Genomic DNA, 21,546 nt, shown 5'->3' on the forward strand with positions numbered 1-21,546 from the left:
TCTTTTGTCATTTAAAAACTTCCTAAATCCATGACAGCTGACATTCAGTGTTGCATTTCCTATTGGGTCGAGCTATAAATTTTAAGGTGTCAATGCCACCTTGTCTGGAATTTCTTTTGCTGCACCTCAATAATTTGAGGATTCACACCTTAGAATCATAGATTCGTTGTTACCATGGGGATATGAATAATTTCAAGCTGTATGTGAAAACAAATACCAGACGTGGTTGCAGTTTGAGAATGTACATTTAATAAGTAAGAAAAGGTTTACAATTTTTATAGTAGATTAAATGTGTTTGTTTTCTTTCATCTCTTCCACGACCTCTGAAGCTCATTTGCTTTATTGCAAGGTCACAGAGAAATTATGTTTTGCAATTCCTTCATCACTGTATTCCATTTTTAAGATGACGTAAGGTCATTTCTCTGTAAACAAATCAACAGCAAATTATTCCCTGATACAAGACCAAGATATAGTTCTCTAGATGTTGTGTTTTGTGCTGCAAAAATATGGTAGCGATGGGAGTGCTTTAACAGAGTTGAGGAAAGGTAACCTCAAACTAGAGTTCCAGCTTCTAGTTTCCCACTCGCTGTCTTGCTGTCTCCTCCCTTCCTGCAAATGCCTGAAGAGAACGTGCCAGGGTTTGCATATGAAGAGTAGCTCCTCGGTACAGGGCCAGTTGCTGACCCTCCCAACACACAACTCTTACTGTGCAGCAGGGTTGCAAAGCTCTGAAAAGGAAGATAAAAGTGGAATCGAAGAACACTCTTTGATGGAATGTGAGCAGCATGGAGGGGCCAAATTGAAACGTATTTAAAAGTTCCCAGGCCGTTATTTCATTACACACCTCCGGAGTTTATCAGCAGTCTTGCAGAAGCACACAGCTATGAACCTCTGCTCGCCAGATTGGATCGATCTATTCTTAATCCAGATGTCCTGACTTGGATTGGCTGGTTTGCTCTTTCCGTACAAACTCAAAACCGTTTTCCTCCCATCCTTTCAAAACAGCAATCTGGGTGCCACATTCAGATTGAGAGAGTTTTTTTGCCTCATTGTTATAATGTCTGCTACCAAAGGGGTGTCACAAGGGGAAGCAGGTAAACACTCAAGTAGGCATGCTTAGGCTTTCTTTATCTGTATTTGTTATAGAATCTGGAACAGTTAGCGAGTTTTGCCATGCTCCTGCACAAGTTGGTATTAAAGAACCAATGGTATTAAAGATCTTTTCCTGTGCAGGTATGTTTTGAGGAGGGTTTTACGAAGAGCAGTGCGATACTCTCACGAGAAGCTGAACGCCTCAAAGGGTTTCTTTGCATCCCTGGTTGATGTTGTGGTGGAATCTTTGGTACGTATGTTACATCCTTAGCCCTCACTGTAATTTGCTGGGGACCTTACAAAAGATTTCACTTGGGGAATGAAAACACAGAGAGTGCATGAGGAGGAAAGGGAGGTCAGTGTTTTGCAGGTGCAGATCTTTCTGTCGCACTCCCCTGTCAAACAGTCTGCATCTGAAATAATGACCTCTTCCTTTTCAGCCACTTTGTTTTTCCTGCATTTGCTTCAGGTTTTCAATATTTGTGGGATTTTTTCAAGTACCTTCAGATTTCTGGGTAACTCTTAGCCCAGATTGTCAACAAGGACTGCCTGACACAGGCCTGGTACTGCACTGCACGGAAGAGTAGATTACCCTGGGTTATTCCAGGGCCACTTACAGAGTCATACAGACGTACAGCATGGAAACAGACCCTTTGGTTCAACCCGTCCATGCCGACCAGATATCCCAACCCAATCTAGTCCCACCTGCTAACACCCGGCCCGTATCTCTCTCAACCCTTCCTGTTCATATACCCATCCAAATGCCTCTTAAATGTTGCAATTGTACCAGCCTCCACCACTTCCTCTGGCAGCTTATTCCATACACATACAACCCTCTGTGTGAAAAAGTTGCTCCTTAGGTCTCTTTTATATCTTGCCCCTCTCACCCTAAACCTATGCCCTCTAGTTCTGGGCTCCCTGACCTCAGGGAAAAGACTTTGTCTACTTATCCTATCCATGCCCCTCATAATTTTGTAAACCTCTATAAGGTCACCCTCAGCCTCCAACGCTCCAGGGAAAACAGCCCCAGCCTGTTCAGCTCAAATCCTCCAAGCCTGGCGACGTCTTTGTAAGTCCTTTCTGAGCCCTTTCAAGTTTCACAACATCTTTCCGATAGGAAGGAGACTAGAATTGCATGCAATATTCCAACAGTGGCCTAACCAATGTCCTGTACAGCTGCAACATGACTTCCCAATTGCTGTACACAATACTCTGACCAATAAAAGAAAGCATACCAAATGCCTTCCTCACTATCCTATCTACCTGCGACTCCACTTTCAAGGATCTGTAAACCTGCACTCCAAGGTCTCTTTGTTCAGCCTTCCTGGGACTGATTGCAAAGTGCTATTGTTAAACAACTCTAGACAGTTCCCTCATTTCTCCCTGACTGAGAGGACAATGCAAGAGGGAAGAGAAGAGATATAAAAACAGTGAATTAATTGTCATTTCAGATTGTGGTTACTTTCATTTCATGTCTAGAGACCATTGTTCCAGTATGCTTGATATGGGCGTCAGCTAAAAATTATTTTGACTGTGTTTTCCTCAAAATCTAGTCACCTGTCTGATGTGTGACACCCAGTCGCATTTTGTTACACCCAGTTTTAAAATGCTGGCTGCTTTTTTGAACCCAGGGATTGGCAAGTAAAAATCTGCAAAGTTCCCCAATTAAGAGCAATTAAACACGGAGATGAGCAATTTGTTCTCTGAAAGATGGTAGTGTTTCCTGCACTTGTACAGAATTCTATCATTCAAATTACTATAATAAAGTAACATGGGAAGTTGAATAGGTGGATTAAGTTGAAATGATGCAGGATAGCTTACTGTTTGCTCTTCAGGGAGCTGCATTCCCAGAGCTAAAGAAAGACCCAGATATGGTGAAGGATATTATTAATGATGAAGAGGAGCAGTTTTTGAAGACACTGAACAGAGGCCGTCGTATCTTAGAGAGGAAGATCCAGAGTTTGGGGGAAAATAAAAGAATTCCAGGTTTGTAAAGAAATTTAATAAACATTTATGTCTTGGTTTCTGAGTGGAGTATCTTGGTTTCTCTATTACTGGGAGGTTTCAGGGCTTTTGTATGTTCTCCCATCCCTCACTGAGGCATCGTGTTCCCAATGATGACTCATCTGAGCACCGACAGCGAGGGTCTGGAGAGCTACTCATGAGCAGTTTTAATAGAGTAGATACGGAAGAACACTTTTCGTAGGTGGGCGGATATCTATTTTTATTTATAAAACTCTCCATTCTTTTTAACAGCTCCCTTGGATATCTGCATTGCTCTAATTCTGGCTTCATGTGCATCCCTAATTTTAATCTTTCCATCATCGGTGGCCAGTTTTAATAGAGTAGATACGGAAGAACACTTTTCGTAGGTGGGCGGATATCTATTTTTATTTATAAAACTCTCCATTCTGGCTTCATGTGCATCCCTAATTTTAATCTTTCCATCATCGGTGGCCATGTCCTCCCCACTCTCACCCTTGTTTTTCCCTCTCTCTTCTCCCCCCCCCCTCCTTTTTGCACTCTATTTCTGTCTCTCTCCCTTTTTCTCTTTCTCTCTCTCTGTCTCACATGCGCTCTCTCTCCCTCTCCCTCTCTCCCTCCCACGTGGTAAACCTCCTGTGAAGTGCTCTAAGGTATTCTGCTGTGTTGTTTTAGAGCCACTGCTCAGCTTCAGGCAGGTCCTTCGGGGTGGAAGGGACAGGAGAAAATCAAACGGACCATCAGAAGCAAAAGAAAATGGCAGTGAAAGCATTTGACACCTGTAACTTGATAAATCAACCTTAATCTGAATTTGTCTATGATTTGTGTGCTGAGAATTACTTTTACTGATGCAGTAATATTTTTTAATTGACGTTCAGTTTGAACTTGGGAGTGGGCTGATCTGAACGTTGTGTCAAATCGCTTTCCTGTCTGCGCCGCATAACCTTTGATTCCTTTATCAGTCAAAAATCTGACTTGCTGAGCCTGGAATAAATTCAGTGTTCCTGTCTATACTGCTTTCTGTGAAGGAGAACTCCTCATTTTACTGACCCTTTGAGTGAAACAGTTTCCCCACATCTCCACCTTAAAACGAAAATCCACTATCTTAAACTGTGCCTCTAGTTCCAATCTCTCCATAAGAGGATGGCCCCTATCAGCATCCACTCTGTCATGTTTCCTCAGGATCCCGTAAACGCTTCGATAAGATCACTTTCCACTCTGCTAAATTCCTATGGATATAGGCCAATCTGAATCATAGAATCCCTACAGTGTGGAAACAAGCACTTCGGCCCAGCAAGTCCACACCAACCCTCTGAAGAGCAATTCACCCTGACCCATTCCCCTACTCTATTATCCTATATTTACCTCTGACTAATGCACCTAACCTACACATCCCCAGGCACTATGGGTAATTTAGCGTGGCCTATTCACCTAATCTGCACATCTTTGGATTGTGGGAGGAAACCGGAGCACCCGGAAGAAACCCACGGGGATGATGTACAAACTCCACGCAGACGGTCGCCCGAGGCTGGAATCGAACCTGGATCCCTGGCACTGTGAGGCAGCAGTGCTAACCACTGAGCAACCGTGCTGCCCCGTTTAGATAAGCCTTTCACTCCGGGAATGAGCCGAGTGAGCATTCTCTGAAATTCTTTTAATACAATTGTCTCTACTTTCAAATAAGAAAGCCAGAACTGTGCACAGTACTGCAAGTGTGGTCTCGCTGCAGGAGAGCTTCCCCACTTTTACATTCGGTTGTTTACGTTTGAAACACCAGCATTTCATTCTTCACCTGCTATAGTGGTCTGCTCATGTTTTGGCCTCATGATCCAGAGCCCTCTTAGATCACTATGGATCAGTTGAAATAGATAGATGTGCAGGTTTCCAATCGTTACGTAAAGCTTACCTCAAACTAGGAAGGCATGGGCAATATGTTTACCTGTATTTCTGCCTCAGCGAACCTGTGTGAAGATAATCTCCCATCTCAGATGTTCACCCCTAATCTTTGCTGGAAAATACTAGCTGATGGATGTCTGCTTAAACCATATCCAGTCACAGTCGTTACTTTCAGGAGAGAAAGGGGAAGGGGAAAAGACCTATTTCCAATCCACATTAGAACAAATTAAAATAAAAGTAACATTTTGATGCTTTCTGCTCAGGCATTGATTTTATACAATGATGTGATTACTTTTTCCAGGTGACACTGCTTGGCTGCTTTATGATACCTATGGTTTCCCTGTGGATTTAACTGGACTGATTGCTGAAGAGAAGGGACTCAGTGTGGACCTGGAGGGCTTTGAGAATGAGAAGAAGGCTGCTCAAGTGAGTTGGTGCATGCACCTGGGTCGTGTCTCACTGGTGTGGAATGATGGGTTGCTGCTGTCATTCTGAGAGATCGCAGAGCTTTGTTCTGGATGTGTTGGAAATCTGTTTATATACCACTATTTCTTGCAGCAATCTGCTGCGTCCGTTGATAGTTGGTGAGTGTGGTGCTGGAAAAGCACAGCAGCTCAGGCAGCATCTGAGGAGCAGGAGAAGCGACGTTTCGGACATAGGCCTTATGCTGGAAACATTGATTCTCCTGCTGCTCAGATGCTGCCTGACCTGTGCTTTTCCAGCACCACACTCTCGACTCTGATCTCCAGCATCTGCAGTGCTCACTTCCTCCTGGTCTACTGATACTTTAATACGAGAGGTAATATTCCCAGCAGACCCTACTGTGCACAGGCAAAACACAGAACAGGCCCTTCGGCTGTCAATTTTGTGCCAACCTGTGAACTACTCTCAGCTCAACCCCTATACTATCCCATCATCATCCATGTGCTTATCCAAGGATTGTTTAAATCTCCCTAATGTGGCTGAGTTAACTACATTGGCAGGCAGGGCATTCCATGCCCTCACCAGTCTGAGTAAAGAACCTGCCTCTGATATCTGTCTTAAATCTATGACCCCTCAATTTGTAGTTATGCCCCCTCGTACAAGCTGACGTCATCATCCTAGGAAAAAGACTTCCACTGTCTACCCTATCTAATCCTGTGATCATCTTGTATGTCTCTACCAAACCCACTCTTAGCCACCTTTGTTGCACTGAGAATAGACGCGAGTCTCTCAGCCTTTCCTCATAAGAGGAAACACAAACACATTAACTTTGCCTATAGTCAGGCAACATTACCTTGCAGGCCATTCCCCTTTAGTGCACTCACTGAGACAGGTATTTGGTCTTGGAGGGGCACACAATCTCCACTACTTGGCTGGAGCCCTCTGGGCCTAGTCACAATAGACTAATTCACAGATTTTAATATCATCTCTGATTTAAGTGGCATGGTCCCTTTTGATGTTTATCAGGGTGATATGTTTTATTTTGGTATCTGTTAGTTTGGTTGTACCCTATGTTCCATCACAGTGTTGGTAAATTAGTTAGTAGTTCAGGTTGTAAGTTTGCTCGCTGAGTTGGTGGGTTTGTTTTCAGATGTTTCGTCACCATGCTGGGTAACATCATCGGAGTGAGCCTCCAGTGAAGCACTGGTGTTCTGTCCCGCTTTCTATTTATCTGTCTTGGTCTGTTGCGGTGGGTGATATCACTTCAGGTTCTTTTTCTGAGACGTTGGGAAATGGGGTCCAAATTGATCTGTTTGTTAATAGAGTTTGAATGCCAGGCCTCTAGGAATTCACATGCGTGTCTTTGTTTATTGTAGTTTATAACTAGTAGTTATATGGTAGACTACTTGTGGGTACAGATTCTTAGCTGGATTCTTAGATTCCTTACAGTTTGGAAACAGACCCTTTGGCCTAACAGGTCCACACCGATCCTCCGAAGAATAACCCACCCAGACCCATTCCCGTGACCTATATTTACCCCTGACTAATGTACCTAACATTACGGGCAATTTAGCATGGCCAATTCACCTGACCTGCACATCTTTGGACTGTGGGAGGAAACCTGAGCACCCGGAGGAAACCCACGCAGACACGGGGAGAATGTGCAAACTCCACACACACAGTCACCCGAGACAGGAATTGAACCTAGGTCCTGGTGCTGAGAGGCAGCAGTGCTAACCACTGAGCCACTGGTTTTGATTTTGTCACAAGCCAATGTGCATTTGGACGCTCGGCAAAATAAAAGTTTTTGAGGGTCAGGAGTCTTGAGTTTGCAACAGAAAGACTGTGAATCTAGGCTGATTTAACCCATCTGGTTGCACCTCCCAAGTATTGTATCTGTGTGCTCTCATCGTGTTGTATTGTATTATTTTGAGTTGTTTAATAAATTAATACTTAAGTATAGTTTATAAATACTTTTAGATGGGTGTAGAAGATCCCATAGCACTATTTCAGAGAAAATCAAGGGACTTCCCTGTGGTGTGCTGGCCATTTGTGGGGAGGTAGTGACTGAGAGGTATTACTTTAGCGGCAAAGAAAAACTACAGGTGCTGGAATCGAAAGTAGACAAGCAGGAGGCTGGAGGATCACAGCAAGCCAGGCAGCATCAGGAGCTGGAATCACCTGAAGAAGAGTGATACCTGAACTGTTGACCTCTCCAGCTCCTGATGCTGCTGTGTTCCTCCAGCCACCTGCTTGGCCACCAGTGGTATTATAAGGCAGCCTATTAATCCAGAAACCCAGGTAATGTTCTGGTGACCTGGATTCAAATCCCACTACGGCAGATGATGGAACTTGAATTCAACAAAAATCTGGAATAAAGAGTCCAACAATGACCATGAAACTATTGTCAATTGTTCTAAAAAAACCCATCTGATTTGCTAAGGTTCGTAGGGTAGGAAACTACCATCCTTTCCTGGGTTGGCCTACATGTGACTCCAGACCCACAGCAACGTGGTTGTCTCTTGGGGACGGCCAATAAATACTGGCCTAGCCAGTGATGCCCAGATCCCGTGAATGGATGAAAAACAAACTCAACATTGCTTAAACAGATTATCTAGTAATTAACACATTGCTGTTTATGACACAAAGCTGTGTTTCCCAAAGTGACCACACTTCAGCAGTACTACCATTCTGACCCAGCCTTTGGTCAACTCTTGATATCTCAGCGTTAAATTTTGTTCGGCAGTACCCCTGTGAAATACCTTGGGGTGTTTTACCACAATCATGGTACTTTATAAATGAGTTGTAACCCAAAGTGGATTGAAAAAAACCCAAAATGGACGTAAAGAGCAGCTTCTTTTCAAATATTCTGGGTTGTAAAGGGTACACTGGGTTGAGTGTGCAAATGGAAGAAACTCTGGAATCCCCATAAAAGACAATAGCAGAGCAAGCTTTATGTAACAGCCATTCTTTTAATTATTCCATGGTAAGGTGTGGCCAGGGTCGAAGTGTAAACTATGAAAGTTGGAGCCAAAACTTGAGGTTGTTGAGTAAAATATTCTGGCTGATACCTTTTTCCGAGTTTTCACAAAGGAAGACATGAGCAAGGTTTACTCTTGAAGCAGAGATCGCGAAATAAAGTCAGTGAGTTAACGAGATGAAAGCTGAACATGGACCATATGGTCCATCTTCAAAGTTAAACCTTAAGAGACTGTGCTCCGTTCCCAACACAGAAAAGGGCTAGGAAGAGAATTTGTCAAGTGCTTGTAGGGAATCTCTGAAAACACTGCAGAGAATTAGGAGTGAGGCTAATTTGGTTCCACTATTGAGTTATACAACAGGCGTCGGCCACTCAAGATCCATTCACTCTAAATTAGTGGAGTTAATTATCAGAAGTAAAGTTAATTTTCTGTTTAACAATAATCCAGTCTGCATGGATGCATAAAGGATAGGTCCTGTCCACCCAATTTGCTTGATCTCTTCAAGGAAGTGACAAGCCACAGCACTGTAAAGAATTGTAAAAGTCTTGTTTATCTGGTTCCCAATAGAATGGTAATTGGGCACATGGTGAAGCCAGTAATCCACCTTTCAATCAGCATTGTCCTTTGTTGAGAAAGGCACTGCTTGTCACTGGCTACTCTGGTGTTTCATTTCTTCCTGGTGGGGGAAAATAAATAAAGGTTTCTGCACTCATTCTTCACTGTGTCCTACATCTGCACACACACGACATGAGTGCTGGGGAAAAATAAGCAGTGCAGCTGGTGAGCGGTAGTGTGGGGGTTTATACAAAAAAAAATAACCATGAGATTAGAATCTCTTCAGTTCAGGTGACTGACTCTGAGCTGGCTGGCCACAGCCAGTGTCCTGTGGGGGCAAAAAAAAGACAGAACAAAAATAAAAGCAAAGTACCGGGGATAATGGCAATCTGAAATAAAAACAAAGTGCTGGAGAAACTCAGCAGGTCTGGCAGGTCTCTGGTGAGGGAAGTAAAATTGACATTTCGAGTATGACTCTTTCAGAACTTCAGATTCTCTCTCTCTCCACAGATGCTGCCTCACCTGATGAGTTTCTCTAGCACTTTGTTTTTAAGTTTAACCAACCCGTCAAACTGCTTGAAGACTTAATAAAAGGAAACTTTAAAAAAACAAATTTTGCACCTCTTTTTTAAGTTTTTGAATCTGATTTGTCTGCGTGACTAATTTTTGTTTTAAATTCACAGCTGAAGTCTCAGGGTAAGGGTATGGGTGATGATGACCACATCATGCTAGATGTCAATGCAATTGATGAGTTGCGTGCCAAGGGCTTTGAGGCCACTGATGACTCACCAAAATACAACTACACGTCAGATGACAATGGAAACTATGGTAAGTTCAGCATTATTGCTATGACTTGGAAAGCATGTTTACATAGAGGAAGTGGGATTTAACATGGAGGAAGTGGGTGTGGATGGGAGGTTAAAATCAATTCCATTTCTGCAGGTCACCATTTATTAGGAAACAGCAGATACTGGGGTATTGGTTTTCCCTTCCATGAGAATCCTGAGCCTAGTTATGTTTCCACTATTTACCTCAACCGGAGCACAGTTTGTGTAATATAGACTAGGCACCAACACTGGGACCTTTCTGATCTGTGCATTATTTGGTCGGATTTATTTAGCCATAATGGTGGTGTCATGCAGATTTAATTTGGCCTTGTATCTTTGAAATCTCCAATGGTGCAGTCCAACCACTCGGCTTTCCTTAATAAAAACAAAATGTCTTTGAGGGAGGGGCCGCCCAAATGGAATTTGGGAATTGAGTGAAAGTGATAAAACAACTGCTGGAAATATGGAACAAAAATTGAAATTACGAGAGAACCTCAGCAGGTCTAGTGGCATTTTGTGGAGTGAAAACAGATTTAATGTTTCAAGTCCAGTGACCAAGTTCTGAAGAAGGGTTGTTGGATTAGAAATGGAACCTCTACTTCCTCTCCACAAATGCTGCCAGACCTGCTGATGATCCGGCCTAGACTGGTTGTGAAGTGCTTGCACGAATTAGACGTTCTGTAAGCCACTTCTTAAGAGCACATGTCTGTAGCTCAAATTTGGCCCCTGTTTGGAAGGCCTGGCCACAGAGGGTTGCCTGAAATGGAATGTAGCTGTGAGGTCCCACAGTGATCCACTGTTGGGACAGAGAAACCCAACACCATTGGCATGATGCCAAAGCAGTTCTTAAAGATGAAACTCCATGCTCATATCAACACAGACATTTCATTCCTTGCCACAAGTTGTAAAGCAAGCAAGTTGAAACGTGAGGTATTCTGTTTCCAACTTACTTCAGCACTGTTGCCAGCTGGCATTGTGAATTAGTAGGTCCCTCAAAAAGTCACTAAATTGAGTTCCTTAGACAGGGCTTGCATTTACATGCAGGATCTCCTTAATTTGACATCTGGATATAACTGTTTGACCTCTTCCAAGGCACTTTAGGAAGATTATTCCCTCCCTAAGGGCATTGTGGGTCTACCTACAGCATGTGGACTTGCACACGATTCAAGAAGACAGCTCACCGCCACCTTCTCTAGGGAAGGGAATAAATGTTGGCCAGACCACAACAACCAGGTTCCACAAGTGAATAAAAGAAAATTGACCCTGCCTCTCGTTGATGGGTCAATCGAAACACCTTGCTATTCACTATACCTCTTGACATCACCATTTTCTAAAGATCAATCCATTTCCTTACTTTGTCCTGGCATGAGATGTGGGCATTCCTGGCAAGGCTGCATTTCTTATCCATCTCTGTAGGCCCTGGCATTGAAAAGCTAGCTTGGTTGTTGGATTGATTCTGGGAATAAGTGGGGTGCAGTGGGACAGGCTGGGTCTGTTTCTGGAGAGAGAGCAGTGACTTCATTGAAGTTTATAAGGTCCTGATTGGCCTTGGCAAGGCAGACATGGAACCCATGTTTTCTCTTACGGGTGAGTCCAGCACTTTGGGTGGGGGGTGCTTCTGAGTTGTGTGATTTTGGAATACTGTGCCTCCATGGGCATTAGTGACAGGGTCATTAAATATTTTTAAGGCAGGGATTGATTATTGTCGGGTGGGGAGTCAGAGGTTATTGGGGATGGCTGAGACTGGGGAATTCGGAACACAAAAACAAAGTCATGATTGGTGGAGCGGACCCGAGGGACCAAATGGTCTACCTTTTGCTCCTATTTCTCATGTTTGTGCCATTTATTATTCTCTTGGATATGATGTTCTGTGCAATGCTCTGGTTATGCTGTGACACTGAATTAAGTCAGCAGTGTCTGACACACTGTCAGTTTCACCTGAATACGTGTAACAGATATCAAAGCTTCAGTCGCTTCTAGCTGCTTCATTTTTAATTTGCACCCCCTCAAAGTGACAGCTTACATCTATAAAAGAAGTTTGAGCTCTATGTTTGGATCCTTTCCCTTCAAAACCTAGTGTAGAGAAAGCCTTGTTGGTGGCTGTCAGAGATAGGGTGGCTAGAGTTCTAACTTAGAGAACAGTGGAGCAGGGCGCCTACATACAGTCTGGATTGAGTATTTGCAAAGGGGAAACCAACATGGAACATATGATAACCAGCACGGAGTGGTAATCGCTCACATTTTGCTAAAGGAAACTCCTTTTGGTGAGTTTATCTGAATGTCACCACTGATGGCCTTTTACAGGTTACTGAACAGATGTTTCTGACTTTCTATGCAGTGTTTGAATCCATTGAGGCCACAGTGAAAGTGATCCGCAGGGAGAAAACCTTCATGGAGCAAGTACAGACGGGCCAGGATTGCGGCCTGCTGCTGGACCGCACGTGCTTCTATGCCGAGCAAGGTGGTCAGATTTACGATGAAGGCTACCTGATAAAAGTAGACGACAGCGGTGAAGATGTAAGGGATTTTGATTTCCTGTTTCACTTACAGCTAGATAGAATCGTAGAATCCCTACAATATGGAAACAGGCCATTCAGCCCAACAGGTCCACACTGACCCTCCGAACAGCAACCCACCCAGACCCATTCCCCTACCCTATTAATCTTCATTTCCCCTGATGAAGGCACCTAGCCTACACGTCCCTGAACACATCGGGCAATTTAGCATGGCCATTTCACCTAACCTGCACATCTTTGGATTGTGGGGGGAAAACGGAGCACCCGGAGGAAACCCACGCAGATAGTGGAACCAAGTTCATCGTGGGCTAATGGAGCCCTCCTGACTAAATTATGGTATTGTACATCTCCTCTGAACAGTAAATACACAGTCCTCCATTATTTGAAAATGTGTAATGCCAAGTTAACACAGATGTTCTCCTGGTTTCTTAAGGGACTCGAATGATTACTGCATTGACCTACGCAGACCAAGCACCATAGTTCAATCCATACAAGTGTAGTCTTTCACAGGAAGCACTAAGCAGAGTTCAAAGGTCAGTTGTCATGCCCAAATCTCTATCCAGCTGATCAGCTAGTTCAGCACAACCTGAGAACTGAATTCATGATTATGTACATTTTTTCTCTCTTCCCCTTTATCCTATGCCCATTGCGTGGTTCATTAGATTGCAGTCACCCTCTGAATATAGCCAATACGCACCTGTGAGATTTGAATTCTGAACTTCAGGCTTTTGAACATTGCATTACAGCCTGTTATACTTCCACCCTCCACTCCTTCCCACGGGCACATGTACATGGATTATACAAAGTCCGTAAGAGCATAAACTCCTTCAATACCTACACTAGCTCATTTTACTTTGGATTCACTAGGCATGCTGGCACTTAAATGTACTTTTCTGAATCTGATTCACTGTAATTCCTTCCACAGAAAACTGAGTTCTCGGTGAAAAACGTACAGGTACGAGGTGGCTATGTCCTCCATATTGGAACGGTTTATGGACAGCTGAAAGTCGGGGATAGAGTTCGTCTGTTCATTGATGAGGTAATGCCCTTTCATTAGATTTAAAATCTCGTAGTTTAATCTTTATTTCACAATTAGCAGTGAACGTGACTCGTGTCCCACTTAACTGGGATGTGAATTCCACACCACTTCAATCTATGGCTGGAACTTACTCTAAAATCTTCCGATGACATAACTACAAAATTGATATGGCACAGAAGAGGCTGTTGTGTGTCACTCGCTCTCCATGTAGCATCCCACTTAGTGCCATTTCCTTGCCTTCTCCCATAAACCTTCACATTCCTCCTTTTCGGAAAACTCTAATCATTACTTTTTAACTTACTTACTTTCAACATACTGTCATGCAGCGTGTTCCAGATCCTAACCACATGATGTGCGAAGAGGTTTTTCCTTGTGCCATACCTTTTGCCAATAGCTTTACGTCTGTGTTCTCCCCTTCACGAAACCTTTTCCCTGTCGCCCCTTTCGAGAGCCCTCATGGTTTTTGAGTACCTGTGTTGAATCTCCTTTCAGCCTTGTCTTTTTTTCAAGCAGAGCAGGCCAAACCTGTTAGAAAGTGAAATTCCTCAATGTCGTCTGCACTCTCTTCAGTGCCTTCAGATCTTTCCTAAAGCGTATCGCCCAGAACAGGATGCTCTTGCTGAACTGGTGCTTTACACGGGCTCAGGGTGAGAATTCTCCAGCTTTGTCGTTTATTTTTCCATCCAGGCCAAGAGGCGATCTGTCATGAGTAATCACACTAGTACCCACATGCTGAACTTCGCTCTGCGGTCTGTGCTGGGTGAAGCAGACCAGCGAGGTTCTCTGGTGGCACCGGACAGGCTGCGTTTCGATTTCACAGCTAAAGGCGCCATGAGCACTCAGCAGATCAAAACAACTGAAGAGATCACATGCAAAATGATTCAAGAAGCTAAGGTAAAGTACTCAGCATTTACAATCTCACCAGTTCAATTTTAAAAAGTTAAACTTGGTGGTTTTAACTCTTTGTCTCAGAAAACTGAGGAGGCTGAGGGGTGACCTTATAAAATCATGAGGGGCATGGACAGGATAAATAGACAAGGACTTTTCCCTGGGGTTAGGGAGTCCAGATTCAGAGGGCAAAGGTTTAGGGTGAGAGGGGAAAGATATAAAAGAGACCTAAAGGGCAACTTTTTCCACACAGTGGGTATAGAATGAGCTGCCAGAGGAAGTGGTGAAGGCTGGCAATTACAACATTTAAAAGGCATCTGGATGGATATATGAATAGGAAGGATTTAGAGGGCTGTGCGGCAAGTGCTCGCAAATGGGACTCGATTAGGTTAGGACATCTGGTCGGCTTGGACAAGTTAGACCGAAGGGTCTGTTTCTGTGCCATATATCTCTATGACTCTAATTAGGGGATGTTTAGCACTTTTCATTTGGAGTCGATGGCCTGTTGCTCATTCTGAGCTGTTCCGTGTTTGTGCCTTTTAAATTCATTTCTGCAAGCCAGGTATGGAATACCGGGTATGCAGTTATATCATGAAGCAACTGCGTGTATGAAAAAGCAAGCTGATTAAGAAATTATAACGTGCATTAACGTGATGAGGCATTATTCATTCTGACACTGAGCTTCTGACTCGTGTCTGAGCAGCATAAACTGTTACTCATTGTGACTGCTTTTTTTTTAAAGGATATCAAGTGATGCAGAGATTAACCCACTGCCTTTTTGGCCCTAGGTCCCAATTTCAAAAGCAGCTTAGGCTGATGAGGTGAATGAAATGATGAGCCACTATCTGCTGTCTGTAAATGCTTTACACCAAATGTGTCTGAATAGTACAAAATAAAGAACCGCAGCTGCTGAAGATCTGAAACAAAAGCAGGAATTTCTGGAGCAGCTCTGCCAGCATCTGTGGAGAGAAAGAGCAGGAAAATTGACGTTTTGGGCAAAAGCCCTTCGTCAGGCTCATTCCTGATGAAGGGCTTTTGCCCGAAAAGTCGATTTTCCTGCTTCTCAGATGCTGCCTGAACTGCTGTGCATTTCCAGCACCACTCTGATCTCCAGCATCTGCAGTCCTCACTTTCGCCCTCCGCGGAGAGAAAGCAGAGTCCAGCAACCCGAAGAAGGGCTGCTCTGCTTTCTCTCCACAGATGCTGCCAGACCTGCTGAGTTTCTCCGGTGATTCATGTGTATGTGTTTGAATAATCTCGTTTCCTCTTCACAAAACTGCTATTAAACAGTCATTTGCAGACAGAGAAGCCAAGGGTGGGGTTGGTGTCGAAAATAAACAAATGACATGCTACAGCAGGAGTGGGTGGGCTGTCACTGGAGAAGTGACAGAATAAGGAGAACTTGTTGTAATTACTGTACCTGACCTGGTGAGTCCACTTCCTTGAGCAGAGGGAGTTCTGTTTCCCACCTCTAACATCCCTCACTTAGAGGGGCACAAAGTTGTTTCTTTATCCCACATTGAAATTCCACGGGAACTGAATTTAAGCCATTAACTCTTTAGCTTGCACTTGATATTCTGAATAATTGATGTATTTCCTTGTAGCCGATTTATGCCAAGGATACAGCCCTTGCTGCAGCAAAGGCCATTCAGGGTCTTCGTGCTGTATTTGATGAGACATACCCTGACCCAGTGCGAGTGGTGTCTGTGGGCATCCCAGTGGAGGATATGCTGGCTGACCCATCAGGACCAGCAGGCTCGATCACTTCAGTCGAATTCTGCGGCGGAACGTGAGTGCATTGCCTGAAGTACAGGGCAAAAAAGGATTTCACAGGGCTAAAAGAACTCTATGGCGGGGTCGATCAAGGTGAAAATGTATCTAACTGAATTGTTTGTTTAAATCTTTCACTTTGCAGTCTGCAGGGAAGATACAGCTACAATATTGAAGGAGAGTAGAATTGCTAGGCGGAGGTGGGTACTGCAGATACTGGAGATTAAAGTCAAGATTAGAATGGCGCTGTAAAAGCACAACAGGTCAGGCAGCAACCAAGGAGCAGGAAAATCGACGTTATGGGCAAAAGCTCTTCATCAGGAGAGTAGAATTGCTGTCAATGCACTGTCTGGGCTCACAAAGAGCAGCTACTAATTCTTTTTGGTTAAGGTGTTAATCAAAACCTCTCCTACTATGAAAAGTCACAGAGTTGGGACAGCATGGAAAGAGGCTATTCTATTGCATCCATACACTTCTTTGCAGATCTGTCCCATTCCCCTGCTCTATCCCTGTACACCTGCACGTTTACTTCTACCAAGTTCCACCCAATTGCCTTTTGAAATCGTTGATTGCCTGTGCTTCCACTAGTTTTTCTTACCCTCCAACTCCCTACATCTCTTGCCTAAACCTTAAATCAATGTCCTTGCGTGAAGAGATCATGGGAACAGTTCTCTTCTCTACCGTACCTCAACCTTTCAGTGGTCCAAACAGAACGCTCTCAACATCTTCAACTTTGTCTTGTCACGAAATTCTCTCATCCCTAGAGCTACCCTGGTAAATCTGCTCCGTGCACTCCCTCAAAGGCTGTTGCGTCTTTCCCAAAATGTGGTGACCAGAGCTGGTCTGATTAACACTCTGTAATCCTGACTCCCATTTCAGTTTGCATTATTTTAATATGACCAAGGATGTGCTCCGCCGTCTCCTGGTCTTGCAGTGCAAGGAGTTGTTTTGATAGGATTTTGTCTTTGCAAAAGCCTCAATCTCTAGGGCGTGAAGAATTGGCTTTTAAAATTGAAAATGCATTTTCTTCTGATTTTAATACTCTGTCTTCTCCCGGGAATTTTGGTGGCATTTGCCAACGAGTAAAACTGCTTGATTTTGTTCCTGATTCTGTCTAGCCTGCGTTCCACAGAACATTTTTGTTTGGTGCAAACTTTCGTGTTCCCTTCCAGTGCTGCGTCACAAGATGGGTGCGGCCTGGAAGTCTGCTGTCCACCAAAGTCAGAAACTTGGTGGATATTTCCTAATAGTTTGAACAGTGGTTCCACTCTTTTTCAGAACCTGTTGAAATTGTTGCTTTGTTGAACGATGTTGTTAATGCTACAACAACTTAACTGGGAAGATTGCGCCGATGGTGGTGCTAGACTGGCCTATTTGCCTGCTGACTGACTGCTTCACATCTAAGGCAATTTGCATCTGGTTTCATCAGTAACAGACTATATTTCTATTTGTTATAACTTTAACAAATGGCAGAAAAAAAACAAGGGATTGCTAATCAATTACTACGTGACTTAAACAATACTCAAAGAACAGCACAGCGTAGGAACAGGCCTTTTGGCCCTCCAAGCCTGTGCCACCACATTTTGCCCTTCCATATTAAAACTACCTTCACTTACAGGATCCGTATCCCTCTATTCCCTTCCTATTCATGCACTCGTCCAGGTGCTTCTTGAATGCTGCTATTGTGTCTGCTTCCACCACCTCCTCTGGCAATGTGTTCCAGGTACTCATCACTCTGTGTGTGGAAAAAATGGCCTCACACATATCTTTTAAACTTTCCCCCTCGCACCTTAAACCAGTGTGTCCTAGTAATTGACCCCTCCACCCTGGGGAAAAAGCCTCATACTTATCACTCTATCCATACCATTCACACTTTTATTAACTTCTGTCTATTAACCTAACAGACGTTCCAGTGAAGAAAACCACAGTCTAGCCAACCTTTCTTCATCGCTAAAATCCCCCACACCAGGTAACATGCTTGTAAACCTTTTCTGTACCCTCTCCAAAGCATCCACATTCTTCTGGTAATGTGGTGACCAGAATTATACGCAGTATTCCAAGAGTGGCCTAACTGAAACCCTTTTTAAAAACCTTTAAATAGACAGACATTCAGGAATAAAACAAACAAACGACAGACTTTTTGACATATACATACGGGTGGAAAAAAAGCACAATGTTTTGAAGATCAGAACATGAGCTTGTGTTAAATTATCCCTGACAATTCCTTTAGATTTCAGCACTGACAATGCCCTGTATATAATCTGTAAAGCAATGATCATTCTTCACTTTGATAGTTGAATCTGTGGAAATAGGACCTTTCTTGTTAGAATTCATTCTTTTAAGCGTTTTTTTTTAGTCCCTTCATTCACACTGGGAGAAGAGGGGGGAAGAGAGAGAGAGGTCTTTGTCAGCTCTGGAGATTGCTACTGCCCTGCACCTATAGATTTAATGCAGTTTGCTACTGAACCAATCTGGGAGCTGTTGTCAGGCAGTTTTTCCTCAACTCAAAAACTCTTGATGCCGATCTCAGTAATATAGCAATCTCACGCTTCAACACCAACATTGCATGGCTAAATTGTGCACCACTTGATTTCCATTTCACAGCATCCTCTTGGTATTTCAGCGAAATAGCAATGTTTAACCTCTATTCTAGTTCAAAAAGGGGAAAACAACCTGTCAAACTTGTGAAACACAGACAGTTAGTACTTGTTTGATTGCTTGATGTTTTGACTGCAGAGCTTAGGGACAAGAGGCTATGTCCCGCTGAGTTCCTTCGCTCGTGCTAATTATCTTGCTTTTATTGCAGGCACTTACAGAACTCTGGCCATGCCGGACCTTTTGTGATAGTATCAGAAGAAGCCATCGCTAAGGGCATCAGGAGAATAGTGGCAGTCACAGGATCTGAAGCCCAAAAGGTCGGTGGGCGTGCTTGACAAATTTTGACCCTAAGGCAGCTGGAAGCTCTGGGGGATTTGGGTGTCTTTTTGGCAGGATGACTCTTGGTTTACTGTATTTTGTTTCATCTAAGCTCTTAAAAGAAAAAATGTTTTCAGCTTCCCTGGTGTTGCCAGTACAAGCTCTACCATTATGGCAATAAGCCTAAAGGGCCATATCTTCTGACAGTGAGCTGACGAGTAAGCGCTCTGCCCACTGTCTAAATGAGCCACTGCTCAGAGTCCCCCTGCATGGGCCCTCCAAATCGCCTGAGGCTCTCACCTTGAAGGAGAGAATAGGATCTATAAACAGCTCTCTGGGTTACTGAGAAGACAATTCAGCCAAGGTTCCTGATTCTTGTCACTGACCAGTGATCTCTGCTGAAAATGGACTTTCCTGGGTGCCAGGCGAAGGTAGGATTACATTCAGCTATGAGGTAATGCCTGGGATGGCTGGATTACATATTCACACTCATTGTCTAAACTTGGACAGAAGGAATGGCCTTTGGGCAAAGTACTAGTGTGCTGCTGATCCTCGTAAAGCTGTAGCTCATGATGGTCAACGGTCTGAGGAGGGTGTTCCAACACAGTGTAAACCCTCCTGCTTAATTTAAACCAGCAACACAGAAAAGATTTATTCCATGATAAAAGATAATCTGTAAAACTTCAAGAGGCCAAGAACTATTTAAAGTAAAAATTAATGACTTTATTTCTTAAAATATAACAGAATAATTAAATAACAACTATTTACAACTCCTTTCTCTAACCTATCTTTTACTTTCCCCTGTACAATACTGGTCCAATGAAACACCCAATTAAGATTTACAAAACAAAACTTCTTATCTCAAAACCAAAGTTAAAAATCACACAACACCAGGTTATAGTCCAACAGGTTTAATTGGAAGCACACTAGCTTTCGGAGCGACGCTCCTTCATCAGGTGATTGTGGAGGGCTCGATCGTAACACAGAATTTATAGCAAAAATTTGCAGTGTGATGTAACTGAAATTATACATTGAAGAATCATATCCGAATCATATCTCAAAACCAGGTAGCTTTCGGTTTTTCTCTGTATTCCTGTCTTCTTCCTGGGGATTCTGCTTCACAGCTTAGAGTGATAAAGGTACCTTTTAGAGAGCTATTTTTCAGGCAGTCTTTATATGCTGGTGGCTTAGCAGTTCTCCTCCCAACTGTTCAGTTTTCACTGGTCTTATACCCCCAAAGCATTGGATTGTGTCATTGGTTTTTAAGATTGTCAATATAGTCAATTCAAACGATTGGAATTTGGTACTTTTTGGGATATAATTTAAATTGATTGGCCAAATTTGAATTTGTTTTTGTCTCAGGCAACCAGCTAATTGAATTGTTCGACCAAATGTTACATTATATTTTTTTTTCAGAACACTTGGTGCTGTCAGGTAGTTCTACTAGCTTTTAGCTTTCTTAAAGGTATAGTACACCGACATGTATATAAAAAGAAGGATAATTATTGACCTTTAAAAAACATTGATGAAGGCACGAGTCTCTCGAAAAAAACAACCAGACTTTACATCTCTTTTGTGTGTCATATGTGTTGCACTGTTTGTTGTGCACTTTTAGAATTTCTCATAACTACTGTTTCTCCTGCTGTTCTTTGTCTCCAGTGGTATTTAATTTACATGCTCATTCATCTTTATACGTGTTGTCTCCAGTACACACTCCTCCTCTCAATCCATGCTGCTTGCATCTTTTGCAGACATTCCAAGAGCGCTCCCGTTTCATTCAGGTTTTCTGCTTGCTAGCTTACGTCCTGGCATTCTTACATGCTCACTGAGTCTTTTGGAGAATTTCCTTTTGTGCATTTATCACATGCTAATGTCCTGTCTCTTCCTCCTCCTTTCTCCCACACATTTTAGTTGTGGCTGTGTTTGCACATCTTAGGTTGATGCCAGTCAGTGGAGCTGTACTTGGATGTACGACGAATATTGCACGCCTTGAATGTGACTTGAATGCCATTGTCTTTTTTTTTAGGCACTAAGAAAGGCAGATACTCTACAGAATTTTCTTGTTCAACTAGAATCGAAGGTCCAAATCCAGACAGCTCCCAGTAAAGAGATCCAGAAAGAGATTGCAGATCTCACAGAGGTAAACGAGAAATACATAATCGAGAATTATGCATACTCTATAACTTAATATATTCTAAAGGCTGATAGAGTCACAAATAAATTTTACAAATTATATGTGAACGAGTGAGTGCTGCTTCAGGACTAGGCCTCTGGATTGGCTAGCAGCGGTGGAATCCCTGGAGTTATTTAGAATGGTATCATTGAGAGAGAAGTGGTGGTGTCTTTATGGAGTTGGATGAATCTTCCTACGTTTCTGTGACTGTCATTGGATTATTGGCCTCACTCATGTTCCTTTTTAATTTTTTTTCTGGGACTTGGTTGTGAATTGCAGCATTGTTGAGATAATATTACCTTAAAGCTGCCAAGCCTCAGCCTGCAGCTTGAAACAAAACCACTAGACCAAGGAATGTGGAATAAACAAAGATTAGACTGGAGTAAAATAACGCAAAGGAGAGGGCCCTGATAGTAATATAAAGTAAATTGGATCAAGTGGAGTGGGGCAAGGATGAAAGGCCTGAGAATGACCTCTGGAAGAAGGA

At 43.2% G+C, this 21,546-nt stretch overlaps 1 protein-coding gene across 3 annotated transcripts in view; it reads left to right on the top strand.

The window, feature by feature from the left end:
• aars1 (alanyl-tRNA synthetase 1) overlaps positions 1 to 21,546 on the top strand; it is a 51,168-nt gene that overhangs the window by 18,674 nt on the left and 10,948 nt on the right. For all 3 annotated transcript variants that reach the window (XM_043707357.1, XM_043707358.1, XM_043707359.1), the window contains exons 8-17: positions 1,234 to 1,342; positions 2,928 to 3,078; positions 5,273 to 5,397; positions 9,614 to 9,758; positions 12,096 to 12,274; positions 13,199 to 13,312; positions 14,000 to 14,206; positions 15,805 to 15,989; positions 18,777 to 18,885; positions 20,913 to 21,026. In XM_043707357.1, coding sequence (XP_043563292.1) covers positions 1,234 to 1,342; positions 2,928 to 3,078; positions 5,273 to 5,397; positions 9,614 to 9,758; positions 12,096 to 12,274; positions 13,199 to 13,312; positions 14,000 to 14,206; positions 15,805 to 15,989; positions 18,777 to 18,885; positions 20,913 to 21,026 — 1,438 coding nt within the window. The remainder of the gene's footprint in view (positions 1 to 1,233; positions 1,343 to 2,927; positions 3,079 to 5,272; positions 5,398 to 9,613; positions 9,759 to 12,095; positions 12,275 to 13,198; positions 13,313 to 13,999; positions 14,207 to 15,804; positions 15,990 to 18,776; positions 18,886 to 20,912; positions 21,027 to 21,546) is intronic.

This window comes from Chiloscyllium plagiosum, chromosome 17, assembly GCF_004010195.1.
Source record: "Chiloscyllium plagiosum isolate BGI_BamShark_2017 chromosome 17, ASM401019v2, whole genome shotgun sequence".
Lineage (NCBI taxonomy): Eukaryota > Metazoa > Chordata > Chondrichthyes > Orectolobiformes > Hemiscylliidae > Chiloscyllium > Chiloscyllium plagiosum.